Below are 19,695 nucleotides of genomic sequence, written 5' to 3'. Positions count from 1 at the left end.
GAAGCACTGTGTAAAGGGAAGCCTATGGTTGGCACATCCCACCAACTGCTCTGAGTTTCTAATCAGCTTTTTAGTGACTCCTCTGAACTGTGAATGGACAGCCAAAGCTGACCAGACATGTAAGAAAAGCCTCTAACTTGAAAAAGGCCAAAACAATGAGAAAAGGTGAAGACTATGGAAAAAAATTTTTTGTAAAAAATCTATCTTCAGTATCTTCAGAGAGATGAGAAGTTATTCCACTGGTGAGATGAGAAAAGGATGAGATTTTAAAAATTCAGAAGACAGGGTGCCTGGGTGGCTCAGTTGGTTAAGCGTTTGTGCCTTCAGCCCAAGTCATGATCCTAGGGTCCTGGGATCGAGCACCAAGTGCAGGCTCACTGCTCAGCAGGGAGTCTGCTCCTCCCTCTGCCCCTTTCACACTCTCCCCTCGACCCCCGCTCCTGTTCTCTCTCTCTCAAATAAATAGTCTTAAAAAAAAAATCAGAAGACAGAAAAGCCCTTGGATATTAAAACATGACAGTAGAATTATTATTGTGCAAAGTTTTTGAAGAGAAAAGGAAAAAAAGATAGAAAAATCTCTATAAAAGATTAAAAGGTAAAGTTAAGGAAATCTCCCAGAACATTGAGCAAAAAAGTCAAAGGGAGAAAAAGGAAAGTCACAGAGATGGAAAAGATAAGAAAATAAGAGGAACAGACAGGAGGTCCGCATTCCAACAATAGGCATTGCAGAAAGAGAACAGGGAAAACAGAAGAGAGAAATCATCAAAGACACAATTTCGTAGAAGTTCCCAGAAATGACGAACATGAGTCTTCTGATTGCGAGGGGCCAGCCAAGGCCTAACACAATGGATGAACACAGACCCACGCTTCACCAGCATGGTGAAGTTTCAGAGCTATGGGGAAACTTCCAGAGAGAAACCAGGTTTCATACTTAGGATAAAGAGTCAGAAGGTATCTGAGCTCTCAACACAACACTGGAAGCCACATGATGCTTGACGATGCCACAGCCGTGGGCAACATGCTCTCTCGGCTCACGCTCCTGGTCTGTAAAATGGGCACGGTGTTGTGTAAGCCAAGTTTCTGCAGGCGTCTCTAGAGGCTTTTTAAACAGAACTGACTGGATTCCTCCTCTTTCTCACCTGCACTGGTCAGGGCTGACATCCACCCCCCTGTGTGTCCTTGGGGTCTCCTGCAGCTCTGCAGCTCTCAAGATGCTGAAGGTTTGGTCTAGTCTGCTGTGAAGCAGAAAGAGCCCCTCCTGCCCTTCATCTTTCATGTCTACGCGGTTGGAGGGGTCACGTGGAGTGCTAATTGTACCTTCGCTTGCGGTTTGTGATGAAACAGTTTGTGGGCGTTTCCTGGGGCTGCCATAACAATGACCCCAGACTTGGTGGTTTCAAACAACAGAAATGTATTTGCTCACATTTCCAGAGGCCAGAAGTCAGAAATGAAGGTGTCAGCGAGGCCGTGCTCCCTCTGAAGGCACTGGGGGGAGGGTCTCCCCTGACTCTTTCAGCTTCTCCTGGCAACACTTGGCGTTCTCTGGCTTGTGGACACATCACTCCAATCTCTGCCCTCATCGCCTTCTCCCTGTGTGTCTCCATGTCCCCCGTTGTCTTGAAAGACATCAGTCACTGGATTTAGGGCCCATCTGAATCCAGAATGACCTCATCTTCAGTAATTACATCTGCTAAGACCCTATTATGGATTCCCAATTAGGGAATGGGACGGGAGTAACAGTCCAACAGGAGCTGGGCCAGGTTGCAAATCTGAGGGACAGTCACCATGCTTTACTCAGAATCTTCACCCTCTGTCTCAGTCAAACTTGCTGGGTCAACCAACCAGCTCCTCCTTACTTCAAAATGTGATATGCCCCTGGACTGGTCCTCCCTGGCCCCCCTGGGGTCATAAATATGCCCATCACATATTTTAGCTTTAGGTTCAAGCCAGAACCTCTACTATATATGTAGGTGGAAAGAGCTATAAACTCATAAGCATTACATTGAATATTACTTATTCTGCTTATTAAAAGCAACCAAGAGCTTAACTATTTAACACGCATCTTGTCTCTTATAATTCCCATATGCATTCATTCAATAGGCATTATTGAGCTATGCACCAGGCACAGCAGGATCAGGAATTTATATAGTTGGCTAGATCAAAGACTCCTGGGTTGTTGTGGAGCCTGCCAGGGATTTTGATGATCTTCCCTAATCAGTCTTCTTTTACTTTGCCTCAGTACCTGATCCTCTGCCAGTGTGGAGGCAGCTGCCTGAGACCTGTGACCACCCACTGATGGAGGGGAAAACATGTGGGTCTATTCCTACAAACTCACCCTTACCAGGCAAGAGAAGAAGGACTCAAAGCTTGTTAACTGCAGCTTGATTGGATGAGAGCGGGGAATCCCCCTTCCAGTGGGTGGTTCTCCAAAATGATGGCCCACCCGACCACCAGAAATAACGTGGGCACTGCTGAGACCTCAAGGACCAACATGATGAGAATGGCCAAAGCTCCATCCATGTGTTTTTTATCTTGAAGCCAGTCATGTTATTACCCTGTGCGACTTCTAATAGTTTGGAGCCAAGGCCCTCACAAGTCAGGTGAACGCGCATGTGAGGGAGGGTGAGGGTGATTTGATGAAGCTGGCAACACCTGCAGAAAACTTCGGTAAAGTCTGTGTGGACACTATCTGATGCACGCTGTGTTGGGGTGGAGGTTCTGTGCACATCACAGATGGAGAGAAAACCTTACAGACCTGGAGGCAATGTGGTTGGATGGTTGGAGAAGGCAGTTGCATCTGTCCCGTATCTGCTGAGTATTAGGCAGCAGTATGCTTTCTGGGAATCAAGGAGAAGGGACCCAGGGCTTACCAGCGACTCCCCTCCAGGTCTTGGCATTAGGAGAATGCAGTTAACCTTTTTTTGTAGCATTCTTCCTCACGTACGATGATTCCATTTTCTTAACCCATTGCCTTCCCCAGTATATTTCCCAGCTAGAAGCCCCTTGAAGACACAGATGGTGCATCATTGGACACCCAGGGCTTAATGCACAGCACCGGGCACATTATCCCCAGTCCCAAGGGTTTATGGAATGACTTACACCCTAACCTGGAAATTGAGGAGGCTTTGGCAGGTTACAGGCTTCATCAACAGGGAATGTTGTCCAATTGCTTCCAGGAGACATACGGGAGACAAGGAGGGAGGTCGGCATGATCTAAAATCATGCTCGTGTCTAAAAATCTGACATAACTAATTAATTTACAAACGCCAAAGTCACCACAAGTGGTGAGTGGACTGAAATGATTACAGGAGGAGAAGAAAAGCACAGACAGATCTTTCCGATTACTGAAGGAAACCGCAAGTGGGGAGTGAAGGGTTGCATTAAATTTTGGGGGGAATGTAAATTGTCGGCACTTTCTCCAAGGGCTTCAGGTCCCGGGCGGTGGGTTGGCATGTGAGACGCTGGGGTACGTGAGGGGCACCATGAGTCTTAGAGAGGGTGGTGCCAAGGCTTATCAGGGCACCATGGCCTCTGGGGTCAGACCTGGTTTTGAATCTGAGCTCAGTTCCTAGACTTTCTGTGAGTTGGGACACGTCGCTTGTCAGTCCCCAGTTTCACATCTCTAAAATAGGGACAATCACATGTACCTCAGAGGGTTGCAGTAAGGACCAAATAGGTCACAAGTGAAAGCGTCCAGTAGTTTCTGGCAGTTACGACACGTTCAGTCAGTGTAAGTTTACTATTATTATCTCTCTTACTGGCTTGTGCAATGTACTCCATCACATCTCTGTTTCTTCGTCTGTGAAAAACAGAATACATCAGTTGTTGGGCACATAGTTGATGATCAGTATAGGTTTTATTTATAACTTTTTCTGACTTTTTGTTTGGAAACAATTTTAGACTTAAAGTTGCAAAAATAGTAGAGGGTTCTCCTTCACTCTACAGCAGGCTTCCCCTAATGTTAACATTGTAATCATAGTGCATTGATGAATCCAGGAAATTTACACCGGCAAGAGGCAATGCCATTCATTAAAGTGCAGACCTCTTTGAATTCCCCCAAATGCTCTTTCCTGTCCCAGTTTCCATACCAGGATCCCATGTTCCCTTTAGTCCAATTTTTGACAGCTTTTTGTCTTTCACGACCTTGACACTTTTGACGAGGACTGGCCAATTACTTGGAAGAGATATTTCTCAATTTGGGTTTGCCTGATGTTTTCTGGTGATTAGATCAAGGTTATGTACTTTTGGCAGGAATACCAGTCATGATGTTGTGTTACTTTTGTTTTTCTTTTATCTTCATCACGGTAAAATACACATAACGTACAACTTACCACTTTAAACTATTTTAAAGTGTACAATTCAGTGGCATTTAGTACATTCACAGTGTTGTGCACCCACCATGTCCATCTAGTTCCATCACCCCCAAAAGCAACGCCTTCCCAACAGCTGCAGTCCCCATTCCCAGTGCCCCCAGCCCCTGACAATCACCTGTCTGCTTTCTGTCTATGGATTTGCCTATTCTGGACATTTCATGGAAATGAAATCATACAATATGTGATCTTTCCTGGCTGGCTCTTTTTCACTTAGTATCATGTTTTCAAGTTTCATCCCCGTTCCTTCATGGATTAGTACTTCATTCCTTTTTATGGCTGAATAATATTCCATTATGTGGACAAGCAACATTTTTATTTTCTAAATCAACTGTGAAACCTGGTGTGGGCCCCAGGGTTGGGCCTGGAAAGTGAGGGGAGGAGGAAGGAGATCCTTGTGACTGGCAGGAGGTACTGAGTATGCGGGGAAGGGCCAGGATTGGTGCACGGGGGAGTGAGGGAGTATATATGGGGACTGTATGACACATTGCAGACAACACTCAGGGAGGCCCCCGTGGCACTGCCCTATGGATAGCAGACTCCTGTGAAAGTTTCATTTGTGGGAAGGTAAAAGCAGTTGTAGCAGATGGCCCAGGCACGGGAAAGGCAAGTCTCCGGGGCTGGAAGAGCAGGCCTGTGGGGGCCGAGGCACCAGAGCCTGGGGCTCCGACTGCGGTGGTTGCGAAGAGCACGCTCAGTGAAGGGCTTGTGCCCCCGGGGCCCGTGCTCATTGCTTAGAGAGGAATCGGTGCCTCCCTTTCGGCAAATGCAATAGTTGCAAACTTGCATGTATTAAAAAAAAGGTGTGCTGACAGGCAAACATTTTCGTCTCCTAAACGTCGCACCCGCGCTGCTCCTTAACTAGTAGTAGCCACTGGTTTTCCTCGAGCGGGTTTGGGGGCCCGAGGCGGGAGGAAAACGGGTCTCGCAGAACCCCATCACCTCCGCAGTCCCCGCAGCCCCGCAGTGCCTGCGGTGGCGGTCGGGGCACCGCGCCGCCGGGGGCGGTGGGCTGAGGACTGAAGGCGGAGCCACAACTAGCCCGCCCCGCCCCCACCCTGCAGCCGCTCCAGCCCGGCGCGCGCACCGTGCGCGCGCCCGGGGTCCGGCGGCGGCGTGCGCGGGCCGCGCGTGCGCGCTGCGGTGGGGCGAGGGGCGGCGCGGGCGAGTCTGTCAGTGACAGCGGGAGGGGGAGGGGGCCGGAGATGGTGGCGGCGGCGGCGGCTGCTCTTCCGACATGAGGCAGCGGCAGCGGGAGGCACGGCGGCGGCCGCGGCCGCGGCGGCGTCGCTAGCTCGGGAGGCCGCCCCGGGCGTGGGCGGGCGGGCGTCCCGGGTCGGCGTCGCGGGAGCTGGCTCTGCGGCAGCGCCGCGCAGGGCGGCCGGCTGAGGGGCTCGCGCCCGCCGCGCCCTGAGCTCGGCGCCCGGCGACTCCCGGGGCGCTGGACATCCCCGCCCCGCTGGGTCGGCCCCGGAGGCCGGGAGCAGGCCCCGCTAGACGGGCCGCGCCGACGGGGGTGGCCGCAGCGCCGCGGGCTCCTCAGACTCGCGCCGGCGCCGGGGCCTCGCTGCCGCCCCTCACAGCCGGTCCGCAGCCTCCCGCGGGGCCGCCGGCCTTTGACGCAGGGGAGGCGCCGCTCGGCGCGGTATGAGGGGCCAGCCGCCGCCGGCGGGAGAGCTGTGCCGGCGAGAGCGGCTGGCGGCGTGAGAGGGCTCGGCTGGACTTGCCTCCACGGCCGCGGCGGCCGGAGCAGGCGAGTGCGCGGGGCGGGCGGCGCGGGGGGCCGAGGGGCGCCGCCGCCTCGCCGGCCCGGGGCTGCCGGGTCCGTCCCGATTGCTGCGGGTGGCCTCGGGGCGGGACGGTGGAAGTCCCGGTTAGACGTTAGCCGCAGCTTTCGGGAGCATATGGTGCCTCTCCAAGTAGACCGCCAGGGCCACCGCCGAGCAAACCGGTGGAGCTCGTGGCCTTCAGGTGTGTGTACCTGTGTAGGAATCAGTGCCAGTGTAACTCTGGTTGTCTTCGCCGATAGGTACCAGTGACCCCGGCCGGGAAGGTTCTGAGCGCTTGGCAACATGGCTTCCCCGCCCCACCAGCAGCTGCTGCAGCACCACAGCACCGAGGTGAGCTGTGACTCCAGCGGAGACAGCAACAGCGTGAGGGTCAAAATCAACCCCAAGCAGCTGTCCTCCAACAGCCACCCCAAGCACTGCAAGTACAGCATCTCCTCCAGCTGCAGCAGCTCTGGGGACTCAGGGGGCGTCCCCCGGAGAGTGGGCGTTGGAGGCCGCCTGCGCAGGCAGAAGAAGCTGCCCCAGCTGTTCGAGAGGGCCTCCAGTCGGTGGTGGGACCCCAAGTTCGACTCGGTGAACCTGGAGGAGGCTTGCATGGAGCGCTGCTTCCCGCAGACCCAGCGCCGCTTCCGGTATGCGCTCTTCTACATCGGCTTCGCCTGCCTTCTGTGGAGCATCTATTTTGGGGTCCACATGCGGTCCAGACTGATTGTCATGGTAGCCCCAGCTCTGTGCATCCTCGTAGTGTGTGTGGGCTTTTTTCTGTTTACCTTCACTAAGCTGTATGCCCGTCATTACGTGTGGACCTCTTTGGTTCTCACCCTCCTGGTGTTCGCCCTGACCCTGGCCGCCCAGTTTCAGGTTTTGACGCCTCTCTCAGGACGTCTTGACAGCTCCAATCATACCCTCACAGCCAAGCCCACAGACACTTGCTTATCTCAAGTGGGGAGCTTTTCCATGTGCATCGAAGTGCTCTTTTTGCTTTACACCGTCATGCACTTACCTTTGTACTTGAGCTTGTTTCTGGGAGTGGTCTATTCTGTTCTCTTTGAGACCTTTGGCTATCATTTCCGAGACAAAGACTGCTTTCCCCCACCTGGAGCAGGGGCGCCACACTGGGAGCTGCTGAACCGAGCCCTGCTCCACGTCTGCATCCACGCCATTGGGATCCACCTATTTATCATGTCCCAGGTGAGATCTAGGAGCACCTTTCTCAAGGTGGGACAGTCAATTATGCACGGAAAGGATCTGGAAGTGGAAAAAGCCCTGAAAGAGAGGATGATTCATTCTGTGATGCCAAGAATCATAGCTGATGACCTGATGAAACAGGGGGATGAGGAGAGTGAGAATTCGGTCAAAAGACATGCCACCTCGAGCCCCAAGAACAGGAAGAAAAAGTCTTCCATACAGAAAGCCCCTATAGCATTCCGCCCTTTCAAAATGCAGCAGATTGAAGAAGTCAGTATTTTATTTGCAGATATCGTGGGCTTCACCAAGATGAGTGCCAATAAGTCTGCTCACGCGTTGGTGGGTCTTCTCAATGATCTGTTTGGTCGCTTCGACCGGCTGTGTGAAGAGACCAAGTGTGAGAAAATCAGTACCCTGGGAGACTGCTACTATTGTGTGGCGGGGTGTCCAGAGCCCCGGGCTGACCATGCTTACTGCTGCATTGAGATGGGCTTGGGCATGATCAGAGCTATCGAGCAGTTCTGCCAGGAGAAGAAAGAGATGGTGAATATGCGTGTCGGGGTTCACACGGGGACCGTCCTCTGTGGCATCTTGGGCATGAGGAGGTTCAAATTCGATGTGTGGTCCAATGATGTGAACTTGGCCAATCTCATGGAGCAGCTGGGAGTGGCAGGCAAGGTTCACATTTCTGAGGCCACAGCAAAATACTTAGATGATCGGTACGAAATGGAAGATGGGAAAGTTACTGAACGCCTTGGCCAGAGTGTTGTTGCTGATCAGTTGAAAGGTATGTGCGTTTCTTTGCCTTGTCATCTCCCTCCCCAGTCCTGTTTGTGTTGAAAATAAAAACCAAACAATCTTTTTCTAGTGTATCTGGAGGCAGATCATTTGTCTCAGGACACCTCACCATGGGGGCATCTCAGGGCTGGTGAGACTTTTCCTCTGGTGAGTCAGGTATTACAGATCTGTTCACACTGTGACAATGCTGACCTAGATGAGACCTTTAGGAGGAAGGAGAACCTTGGAAATGCGTATCTTGCCAGTCAGCTGTTATTGTTTCTGAAATTCTGGGGGCAGGTCCGATGAATGTATGGGGGGGTCAGAGCCTCTTAGCGGCAGAACTTTGAAGTACTTTAACAGATTGTTCTTGGTTGCCCCTAAATCCCATCAAAACATTTCTCTATGCCTTTTTCCAGAACTGTGGAGAATAAAACCTTTCTCGCCTTGAGGCCTCACTTTACTGGAATAAGGGAGTTGGCTTAGCCCTGCAGGACTCTTGAGAATTAGATGGAATTGTATACTCCCAAGTACACACTGCCTTTGCCTAGGTCTCTTTTTTTAAAATGTATTTTCAGCTTTCAACTTTCATTTTGATCGTGATATTTGTCTTATCATATAGACCGCAGCGTTTTAGAAATACACCTGAAATACACCCAGAGCAGTGTTTAGACCCCCTATTCCCAACCCCTTGGATTTGTATCTTGTCTCTTATCTTGGTCTTAAGCTCTTATTGCTGTTCTTGATATTTTCACTGGGCTTCTTTGGTTTTTCTTATTTTCACGTAGGACAAAAATTTTTGAGGCCTGGAAAGTGATGTATAAGCAAGTGGGACCCAAAGTAAGGATTCTAAATACCTAACACCCATCCTACCCCCTTTTTAAAAACAGTCCTTATGTTTTACTAAAATCTTCTGGGTTGGAGGGGGGACATCTATTTTGGAAGTATGTAGAGAAAATAATATTGATTCTTAAAACCAAATTTGTAAAGCTTATTGTGTTTTGTGGTGCCCACACGTTGCATGATTACACAGTAAAAAGCTCCAGGAAAAACAGTTTGTCGGGGGAAGGAACAGCTTAAGTCAGAGATGAGAGAAGTAATACTGTAAATCAGAGACAGTGAGTGGTTGAGTGTGGGGGCCTGAATAGGTTGTCAGGCTTGACGTCATCCTGTATGCTCAGCTGATACTTCATTTCTCTCCTTGTGATTGGAGTTCCCCATGTCATTTGCTTGTTATTCGGTGAGAGCACTTTATCCTTCTCCTGACTTTTCTTTATTAATTTTGCTAGGAGTTAAAGAATTTATAGGTGTAGTAGAAAACTATTTTCACCTGATACTTCCCTCTGTCTAGAGAGCTGTAAATGTTACATTGAGGAGGTCAGAAACTACACTTTGCAGTTCACTTGAGAGATTCTGCCGTGGCGATTGTCTTTCCCTTTAGGAGGGTGACTCTTGCTCTCAGAGTCCTCAGAGTCTAAAGATGCCGGTGGAGTGTGGGGCGGATGTAATCCCTGCTTGACACTTTGGCATCTTTAAGATCTGAGTGTTGTAGGCTCTGTCCTCAGGGGTTGTGGGACAGATTCCAGAGAATGGAGCTGTGCTGTATGACATTATGACAAGAATAGCAGTTTTGTAAGTGGTAGTTTGAACAGTGTATTTCTTGAATATCAAAAATAAAAACAGATGTAATCATAAAGTAGGTCTGGAAGTCGCCAAGTCTTTGACTCTTTGGCAATACCCATTTTTTAAAATTTATGCGTAATTTTATTTTCAATTTCAGTTCAAGCCAAGGGTCTCAGAGACACTGACAAAGTATGCTAGAATGGGTTTATTGAGTTTTTAAACTTCAAGTAGTGTAAATTTGGTAAGTTAGCTTTTTCTTTAAATTGGTGTAGTTGTATATTTAAGGGAAAAGTTTTATTACTGGATGGGAGGTAGAGAAAGATGGAAGGGTTAGCTAAAACGGTTATATTTTTATATGGTATTCCCTCATTTAACTGTTTCCCTGAGACCATGATTTTTGCTTTATTCAGCTGATTTTGAAAACCTTTGTGGACAGGACTCCAGTAATATAGGATGTCTGCACAACTTCCTGCCTCTTTTTGAAGCTGCCCAGTTCTGTTCTCCTGTCATTGTACAAATCTGCTAAATTGGGAAGGTAGCACAGTTTGTAGAAAACCCTTTTTATACATGAGGTTAAGGTTATATATTTAAAATTTCCATACTTATCTGGCACTGGGGATACCATGATCATGAAGGCGGTTTTCCCAGGGTGATGCTTATCCATTGCACCCCAGGTGTGCTGACCCCTGTGATTTCCCCAAATGTGGGAAACTCAACTGCATAATTTGTGGTAGTGGGGGACTGCGTTTGTGCTCTCTCCTTTTTTAAAAAGATAAGTAAATAAAAAATAAATTTCTTTTAGCCTGTCTTAGGGTTTGTGGAGATATTTTCTCTCTACAATGTTGGGCATTAGCCTTTACCTCTCATCCCCTTTTCTGACAACGGGGTTAAAAATACCCAGTAGAGGACTCTGTAGAAATGAGTATCAGTAGACTGGTCACTCCAGAACTAGCCTGGCAGTGTGAAAAGTAGCTACTGCTCTGTAATTTATCAGAAAAGGTTTGTGGAAGGGTGGACTTTCATTATTTCTGCACATTCACTCACTCTTCAAAAATCATCGTGCTCCTATGATGCGCCCCATGCTGTGGATGAGCAGATGGAGTCCCGACAGTTCCTGACGTCAGTGAGCTTACAGTTCTAAAGGTGATAGCGTGTGCAGAGAGTCAGGAACGCTGTTTGGAGGTGCACATACTGAGGTGGATCTTGAGACCGGGCGGTGGCTCTCCAGGTAGATAAAAGAACATTCAGTGCAGTGGGAGGAACACGAGCAAAGGCTTGGGGTTGTTTTTCTTGGTGGGCCTTAAGTACAGTAATTCATGAGGACAAGGAAGGCTGTGGGTCACACGGGAAGGAGTTTGTATTCGATCCTGTAGTAATGGGGAGCCACTGGTAGGCTTTAGGCACGAGGCTTAGGTGATCTAATTTGCAAGTTTAGAGGGCTTACTTTTTCAGTTCTAGGGAGTGTCGGTTGGAAGGGTATGAGATGGGAGATTAGGCAGGGTAAATGGCCGGACTTAACCAGGGTGACGACATGGCAATGGAGGTGGTGGGACAGATATGAGCCGTAGCAGGACAGACTTGATAAGTAGAGCCAGATTTAAAAAGACAACTTGGGGGTGAGAGGATAGATTGTCTGAATGGGAGATGGCCTTTCAAGGTTTCTGGAGTTGACGTTGGGGACAGTTTGCTGTCAGGAACGAGTGAGACCTTTGAAGTTTCTGTGGTATGAATAGAGAATGCAGGATTGAGTTGCAGAATATGAAACAGTCCAGGAACCCCTGGCTTGTTCATTCATTCATTCATTCATTCATTCATTCAACAAGTAATTTATTTTGTGCTGGGCACAGTTCTAGGTGCTGGGGATACAGCAGTGAACAAACGAGACAAAAATTCCTGCCCTCATGGTATGTCGTCATGCACTGAAAGTTCTCAGACACCAGTCTGAGCAGCCATGCAGGGCTGCCTCTGCAAGGGAGAGCAGCAGTGGTATTCTGTTCTAATAGGGCAGTCAGACAGTAGACAAATAAATATAAAATTTATTTTGCATTAAGCTTTAAGGAGAAAACATAAAGCAAAAAGGAGGATTTGGAGTCTGTGTGTATGTGTGTAAAATTTTAGATAGGGTGGCCAGTCACTGAGAGAGAAGGTTGAAGGAATTTTCAGCACAGGACTAGGATTTTGGAAATGATCAAAAAAGTAAGAGGCAATTATTATTAAAAATAGGGAGAAATAGTGTGATATGAGTTGATGGGAAGAAGCATCCTTTCACACCATTTGGGACAAACCACTGGGCCCAAAAGAGTACTGGCTATTCTCTTCTGCCTTGGGCCACAAGCCAAAAAGGTGAGGAGGATTGTCTGGAACTGTTGTTTTTTTTCCTGTAGTAGGTAGAGTCACAAAGACAGAAGGTTAAACTGTCAGAAGATATCTATAAGTGTCTTATATTCCCCTCTGAAACATTAGGAAGCTGAAACAGGGTGCACAGTCACTCCAAACTGACCGCAACAACCATGTCTTTACAAAGGGAATATCTGGTAGCTATCACCAACCTTTTAGGCTCATGAGCAACTGGGGGAAAGATCTGCTGATGTGCATTGGAGCAGATCATCACCTGCTGGCCACAGCGACCAAGACCTTCCCCAAGTGCTAATAGGTGGCACTTAGAAGAGTTCCTATCTAGCCCCCTGCTGGGGCCATTCCTCAAATTGACAGTGGCCTGAGGCACTCTGAGCTTTCGCCTTTACTAACGGCTGTCCCAAACTGGCAGTCTGGGCCCCCTAGTTCCTTGCCAGCTGGCAGCTAACAGCCCTACCTAAGCATGTACCTTTGCCACCCATTGGAGTGCTAGCCTACAGCTGACAGCTCAGTGCTTCCTCTAAAGTCCAGTCAAGAAATTCTGTGCTCACCTGCACCCTAGAACGGGCTGTCTCGTGCACTTTGAAACATAGCCTCTTGGATGGCAAGTGGCAGAGACAAGATGAAGCAGAATTTAGCTTGACAATCAAGATTGGAGACAACAAACAACTGTGAAGTTGATGCTCAGGCAGCCCTTGGTGACAATGTATTCAGGCTTCTTCAGGCCAAATTACATGCCTTCCAGCAAGAAACACACAGGTGTTAATTCTGAGGACCAACTTTTGAGCAGAATTAGCCTTTGGCAAAGAATCAAGGATATAGTTTGCAGAATGGCAGGTGGAATAAAGAAGGAAGGAAGGTAATCTTCTAGGTAGAATTAACTAAGAAAGGGAAAAATTAAAAAGAAGTAAATAGCATAAGTAACGAAATTTCAGGGACTAGCTAGCCTGGTTCAAATAATGATTGTGTTTCTGCCTCCTGGTCAATGTCACCTGTGGACTTTGCTGTGGAGTAATAATCTTGAAAGAAAACATTGAATTTTCTCTCGTGTGTACATGTGCCTAAATTTTCCTCTTTTTGGTTGGTGATTTCAGTATTGGTATTTCTGTTAGGATTCTTATAAGACAGTGATAATTAATCATTAGAATGCATGTCCCCTCTCCTGGTGGTGATAGGAGGCTGCTGACCACCAGAGGAGTGGCTGAGTGGCTCCTCATTCATGTGACTCTTGGCATCATTTGTACTTTGCACATGAGACACCTGAAGACCTTTTTCCCAGAAGGAACTAGCATCCTTGGAGGGAATTTTATAAGGAGATGAGAGCTTTTGAAACAGGAAGGGCACTGCCATGTGAGGTCTAGACCGTCCACGCTAAGACGTTAATGCAGGATCGCAGTGAGGGAACTGAGTGCCTCACAGGCTGACCGGGGCTACCAGGCACGAGCAATGGGCAAAGGGCTGGGGTAGTCTTCCTCTAGAAAGGCTGGATAAGGCCGTGACATTCATCGGTCTTGCTCATGCCCTGGTAGACTGTATTGGCCAAGCCACCCCGTTGCCAACCTTGGGTCAGGTTTGGTGAAACTGTACTTTGTAAAACTTGCTTGCTCTTGTAAATCAGGTTTTTGTTGTTTTCCCCCAGCATTTGCTGCATTGCACATGTAGGAAAATGCCTGGCATGCGGCATGAATGCTCTGCTGAGGTTAGGAGAGAGGCTCATTTCCTTAGAATAGGCTGGAAGGTCAAGCCCCCCCAGAGACTGGTGGAGGGAGTGGCAGGTGGCAGAACCAGAACGGGAGTGAGGGACCGGAACAGCTTTGGGACGGGGTGGGACTCTGGGACTGAGATGATCAAGAACAGCTGTGACCAACCAAGAGGCTTTCCATCAGCCCGTGGTTCCATTCTTTTAAACTTTTTGGTTTCAGGACTCCTCTACAGCCCTAAAAATTATTGGAGAAACTAAAGAGCTCTTGTTTAGGTGCCTTACCTATTGATATTTATCATATTAGAAATTGAAACAAACTGAGATGTTTAGGAGAATGTTTCCTTATAATTTATTTCAAAATAATAATAAATCCATTGTACCCACTGCATGTTAATAATATAAAGAACATTTTTATAAAGATAATTATATGTTAAAAATGTAACTAATTTTTAATTATTTTAAATTTCAGTATAGTTAACCTACCGTGTTATAATACTTTCAGGTGTATAGTATAGCGATTCAACAATTTGTATTTTCAAAGTCAAAGAAATTTGGTGAGAAGAGTGGTACCATTTTACATTTTTGCCTTTACATTTTCTCCTTCATGTCCAGATAAATAAAAACTGCTGGATTTTTAAAAAAATTTTTTAAATACACATTGAAAATTTATTAATTTAACCATTTTTAAGTGTGTTAGCTGGATTTTCTTAACTGCTTTAGCATTCAGTCTGTTGCAGTATGTTGAAGAATGTGTAGAAAGTCTGGCTTTACAGAGTTACCTAGTTCGGTAATGGAGGAACATTTTAATAGCTTTTTTAAGGCAATGGTGGATATTTTTCTTTGATGCTCTATCAATACCCAGTAGTTTCTTAAGATTAGTTAAATGGAATCTGAAATCCTATTAGTCAATTTTTTGGTATGCTATTAAGATCACACCCCCTTTTTTAAGTAGGCTCCACACCCAATGTGGGGTTTGAACTCACGACTCTGAGACGGAGACTTGCATGCTCTATTGACTGAGCCAGCCAGGTACCCCAAAACCCCATTTATTTTATTATTTTTTTTAAAAGATTTTATTTATTTATTTGACAGAGAGAGAGAGAGAGAGCACAAGCAGACAGAGCAGCAGGCAGAGGGAGAGGGAGCCTGAGCAGGGAGCCCTGGGATCATGACCTGAGCTGAAGGCAGCCACTTAACCCACTGAGCCACCCAGGCGCCCCAAACCCCATTTATTTTTGAATGAATCTTTACCAAGGCATGCTTTTGTAACGTAATGCATTGGTCATTTGGAAAATATTGGCTTCTTGAGTTAATGTAGATCTTCCAAATGTTGACATAGCCGTCCTTAAATACCGGGAAGATGCTGACTTCACAGGGGCAGAAGTTTTCTCATTCTCATTTTCACTTGAAAGTTTGAATTTTATCACTGGCGACAAATACTGTCCATTGTTTCCCTTTAAGTGATAGACTCATTTTGTTCATATTTCAGGAACAGTCTGCCAAATACGCTAGTCTGAGTGACCACAGTTTGTAGGTCGAGCATAAATGATGTTCCATCCGAAAAGCAGCTAGTTCAGCTTGCGACCCAGACAACTGTGAGGGTGCTTTTCTCAGCACCCTTGTCCTTGTGTGTGTGGTGGCCATGCTGTGGCCACGCTTCCTATTTTAACACAGTCACTCAGGGTTTGATTTAACACAATTATTCATTTTTACTGCGTCATCAAAGGATCTCCTTAGGTGAAACTATTTTTTTTTCCTTCTGCAAGTGTGTGGTAGTCAAGAACACACTGACAATTAGAATGGTGCCACCACCTTGACTACTAGTGGTTTTACCCATGATTACTTTTGCACCATCAGTTCTGATGCTGACACCGAAAAAGGCAAATAATCTCCTAGTGTTATGATGAGAATAGTTTTGACCCCACAGATGGATGTTCTGCAGAGGTCTCAGGGATCCCTGAGGGTCTGCGGTAATATGTGGGGAATTGCTTCCCTAAGCTGTAAGATAGGAAGCCTGAGGGTTTTGTACATACTACCCAAACACACATTCTCATGTATCTGAAACTGTTCAGTCTGGAAGTGCGATGGACGTGGCGCATTTATTGTGGAAGCACCGAGTGACTTTAGTTCATACCTTTTTTTTTTTTTTAAATCAAAGAAATCCTTTGTGCCTCTGCCAAATTTTTGTTGGTGGTGTTTAGGGTTCACAGTGAAGACTATCAACTTTGTTTTTTTAACTTTTTTTGCAGGACTTACTTACCCTTTGTCAGTATAGTTTAGTGGATGATGGCATGGATTTTGGTTTCTGATACATTTGCATTCAGTTCTCAGTTGTGCAATTTCTGAACTGGGGAGCCTTGGGCAAGTATGTAGGGACTCTCCAATTTACAGGAGTGACAGTAGCTCTGTCAGAGGGTTATTGGGAGAATTGAGTGAGAGGATTGAAGGAAAGCACTTGTTAGCGTAGTGACTCTCCCATGATCAATTTATTTGCTTGCTAACAACCAACTCTTCTGCCTGGGTGAGTCACAGTTTGTCCTGTACTCAAGGGTGTTTCTTTTTCCCTACACTCTGTTTGGCGCAGTCGTGTATAATTTGGTACAGAAACCCAAAACACACCAGGGACTGTGATTGTGTCAGTTTCTCCAATTAAAAAGGGCAAGTGTCCAAAATACAAAAGACTGATAGCTCACCCTGGTTAAACTGTAGCTGCCAAGTTTGGCAACTTCTTAACTGAAAACCCCCGGGAGTTCAGGCAGTATTGTTCTTGGGCTGCGTCTAGTCCCTGGAGCTTAGGGTACTTAAGATGATGTGGCCCTTGATAATTGAGGAATTATGGGGAAATCTTCAGCTTCGTGACTCTGGAGATCCTGGCTGAAGATTGAACTAGAACAGTTATTCAGCTTTACCGCTTTCTACTATAAACTCCTCTATTTACTCAATAAATATCAAATGATTTCCTGCTATTTGTGAGGCCGGGACTAGGTTCTGGAGAGAGAGCCCTCTGCTCTCTTGGAGCATACAGCCTAGAAGGGGAAGTAGACATTAACCAAATTATCACCTGAACAAATACACACTAGACTTGCTTATCATATTACAAATGGGGCTGGGAGGTAGGGACACTTATCATTTCCATTTTATAGGTGAGGGTACTGAAGCACAGAGAGATTAAGTAACTCGGGGTGGCCACACAGCTAGAAAGAGCTGCTAGGTGGTAGAGCCAGTGTTTAGACCCAAAGGGGCTGTATTAGGAAATACTAGTGCCCACTTGGTAGAATTGCGGTGAGGATTAAAGGAGAAAATGATGTTAAGTACGTAGAAAAGTACTTGGCACCCAGTGACACTCAACAGAGATTAGATGCATTAGCTAGTGAAAGTGGGGACAATTTTCTTAGCACCAACGGTAGGAAAACAACCATACCTTTGTGTGGCTCTTTCCAGTTCTCAGAGTGTTTGCATGCACATTGTTATCTCAACCATTGTGAAGTCTTAGGATCACGGGAACTGTGTATGTTTAGGAGTTTATGTTTTATTTGTTTGCTTATTTCCCATTATAGGATTTTTTTGTTTTATTTAGTTTTTTGCTTTTTGGGGGGGGCAGAAGGAGATGGGGAGATGCGGGGCTCGATACTATACCCCTGAGATCATGGCCTCAAGAGTCGGATGCTTAACCGACTCAGCCACTCAGGTGCACCCCCACCCCATTATAGGGTTTCCAGGCTGAGTTGGTTTCTTAACATCTTCCAAAGGTGACCAATGACTTTTTTTTCAAGTATCTTTATAAAGTCTTAGATTTTAGCTTATTTGATGTATTTTACTCCATTACAGAGATCACAATTTTTGATGCTCAAATTGTCCCATCTTGGGCCCATGGACGCCCCCTTAGGTTGCCCCCAAGTCCTTTTCATACAATCCCGAAGATTTTAATAGCTTTCTTATGCATTTAGTAACATTTTTAAGGAGTAGAGAAATAATAGTTATTAAAATCTTGTTACTTCTTTTTGTCTCATAGGTTTATTCCGAGAGACTGAGCTAAAGTTTTCCCTCTCCTTTTTTTTTTTTTTTTTAAAGATTTTATTATTTATTTGACAGAGAGAGACACAGCGAGAGAGTGAGAACACAAGCAGGGGGAGTGGGAGAGGGAGAAGCAGGCTTCCCGCGGAGCAGGGAGCCTGATGTGGGGCTTGATCCCAGGACCCTGGGATCATGACCTGAGCCGAAGACAGACGTTTAACGACTGAGCCACCAGGCGCCCCTGCCTCTCCTTTTTTGAAAAGAAAATTAATAGTGTATCCCTGTTTATATGAAGAAACAGCGCTGCAGAAGAAACGGTTCATGCTGCTTCAAGTTCTTTGGAAGCTTTAATTTGCGTTCTTAAAATTGAGAATTATAGAGCAATGCAGCATTTCTTTGAACTCTGTCTTCCCACTAATGCCTGTCCAGGGACAGGTGCCTGTGAATGTAGATAAGTAGAGACAAAGATATAAAATGAAAGGAATCCTAAACCAAAATGTAGACTGTTTGAAAATTGAAGAGTGCCCCCAGCCCAGCAAACTCCATCCCCCAGCACAGCTGTGGAAGGCTCCAGAAGGCCCAACTCCAGGAATTCCCTTCATGGGAACTTTGTTCTGAATAGTGCTTCCTGGAATGACTGTCCTACCACTCCCCTTTCCATCCCCTTTCCATCTTTTTTTTTTTTTTTTTTTTTTTAGAAATGATTCTTTTTTTTTTGTTTTTTTTTTTTTTTAAGATTTTATTTATTTATTCATGAGAGACACAGAGAGAGAGAGAGAGAGAGAGAGGCAGAGGAGAAGCAGGCTCCCAAGGAGCAGGGAGCCCAATGCGGGACTCGATCCCAGGACTCTGGGATCATGACCTGAGCTGAAGGCAGACGCTTAACCATCTGAGCCACCCAGGCGCCCTCCCCTTTCCATCTTGCATAACATGTATTTGACTTACTTATTTTTGTTTATGATCTTTCTTCATCCCACTAGAATGTGTCTTGAGAGCAGGGATTTTCTGTATTCCTAGCACTGGGAACATAGTCTGGCATATAGTAGATGCTCAATAATATTTGTCTTAGTGAATGAATGAATGAATGAATATTCTAACTACTTACACTCTGCATGTGGGCACTCTGTTGTTCGAGAAACCACACCCCGGACATCCACACAGAACAAACCAGGAGGCGCACGGAAGGCATTGACTGGTTTTTAAGGAATGGTTGAGTGGTTTGTTAAATAGAGGCTGTAGGTAGGATCTTGCAAGGATCTGGGGAAGGAGGCAGAGAGAGAGCTGCCAATGCATAGTGCCTGGGAATGTGACCTAGGGCATGGGTGCGGGAGAGCGGGCAGCCTCAGGACTGAGGGCTCCAGGGCACTGCCAGTGAAGGCTACCAGGTGGGGGGGCTGGGCTGTAGGGCAGGAACTCAGGTCACTGAAACCCAAGTGTTTATTTAGGGCCCAGGAAATGTGGGCTTGAATGGCTTAGTTTAGGCAATCATTTTTAAGCTTTTTAAAATGGAGATTTCAAGAAGTGTATTTATCTTTAATAATACTGTAGCTCCTTATAATTCTTATTTGATTATCATTTATGCACATGAGAAACCAGCATATCCTTTTTTTGGCAAAGCTCCAGGATAGTCTTTGTGCATAATTTCCAGGATTTTTATGTAATGCTATTAAATTCATTTTTTTTCCTTCCACAGAAAAATGTGCTACTGAAAGCAGCTTTTGAATCATTTATATTCATGTTTGAATTGTTTGGGAAATATTAACTTCAGCTTTTTGCCATTTAGTTTGTAGAGAGGAAGAAAACCCATATGCATGTGATTTATTTTTTTGTATATGGGATATTAAAATACAATAAACCATTAAGGCTTTGACATTTT

At 46.4% G+C, this 19,695-nt stretch overlaps 1 protein-coding gene and 1 non-coding gene across 2 annotated transcripts in view; both read left to right on the top strand.

The window, feature by feature from the left end:
* Positions 1–5,579: 5,579 nt before the first annotated feature.
* The window catches only part of ADCY9 (adenylate cyclase 9), a 115,811-nt gene continuing 101,695 nt past the window's right edge, over positions 5,580–19,695 (top strand). The window contains exons 1-2 of the mRNA XM_027611017.2: positions 5,580–6,123; positions 6,400–8,135. Of these exons, the coding sequence (XP_027466818.1) occupies positions 6,443–8,135 (1,693 nt within the window). The 5' untranslated portion in view covers positions 5,580–6,123; positions 6,400–6,442. The remainder of the gene's footprint in view (positions 6,124–6,399; positions 8,136–19,695) is intronic.
* On the top strand, positions 10,347–10,510 carry LOC113933801. Its single transcript, XR_003523505.1, has one exon. It is a non-coding gene; the product is annotated as a U1 spliceosomal RNA (small nuclear RNA).

Source organism: Zalophus californianus, chromosome 10 (genome assembly GCF_009762305.2).
Source record: "Zalophus californianus isolate mZalCal1 chromosome 10, mZalCal1.pri.v2, whole genome shotgun sequence".
Lineage (NCBI taxonomy): Eukaryota > Metazoa > Chordata > Mammalia > Carnivora > Otariidae > Zalophus > Zalophus californianus.
The sequence above is the reverse complement of the archived record's forward strand: the minus strand, read 5'-3'. Positions and strand labels throughout refer to the sequence as shown.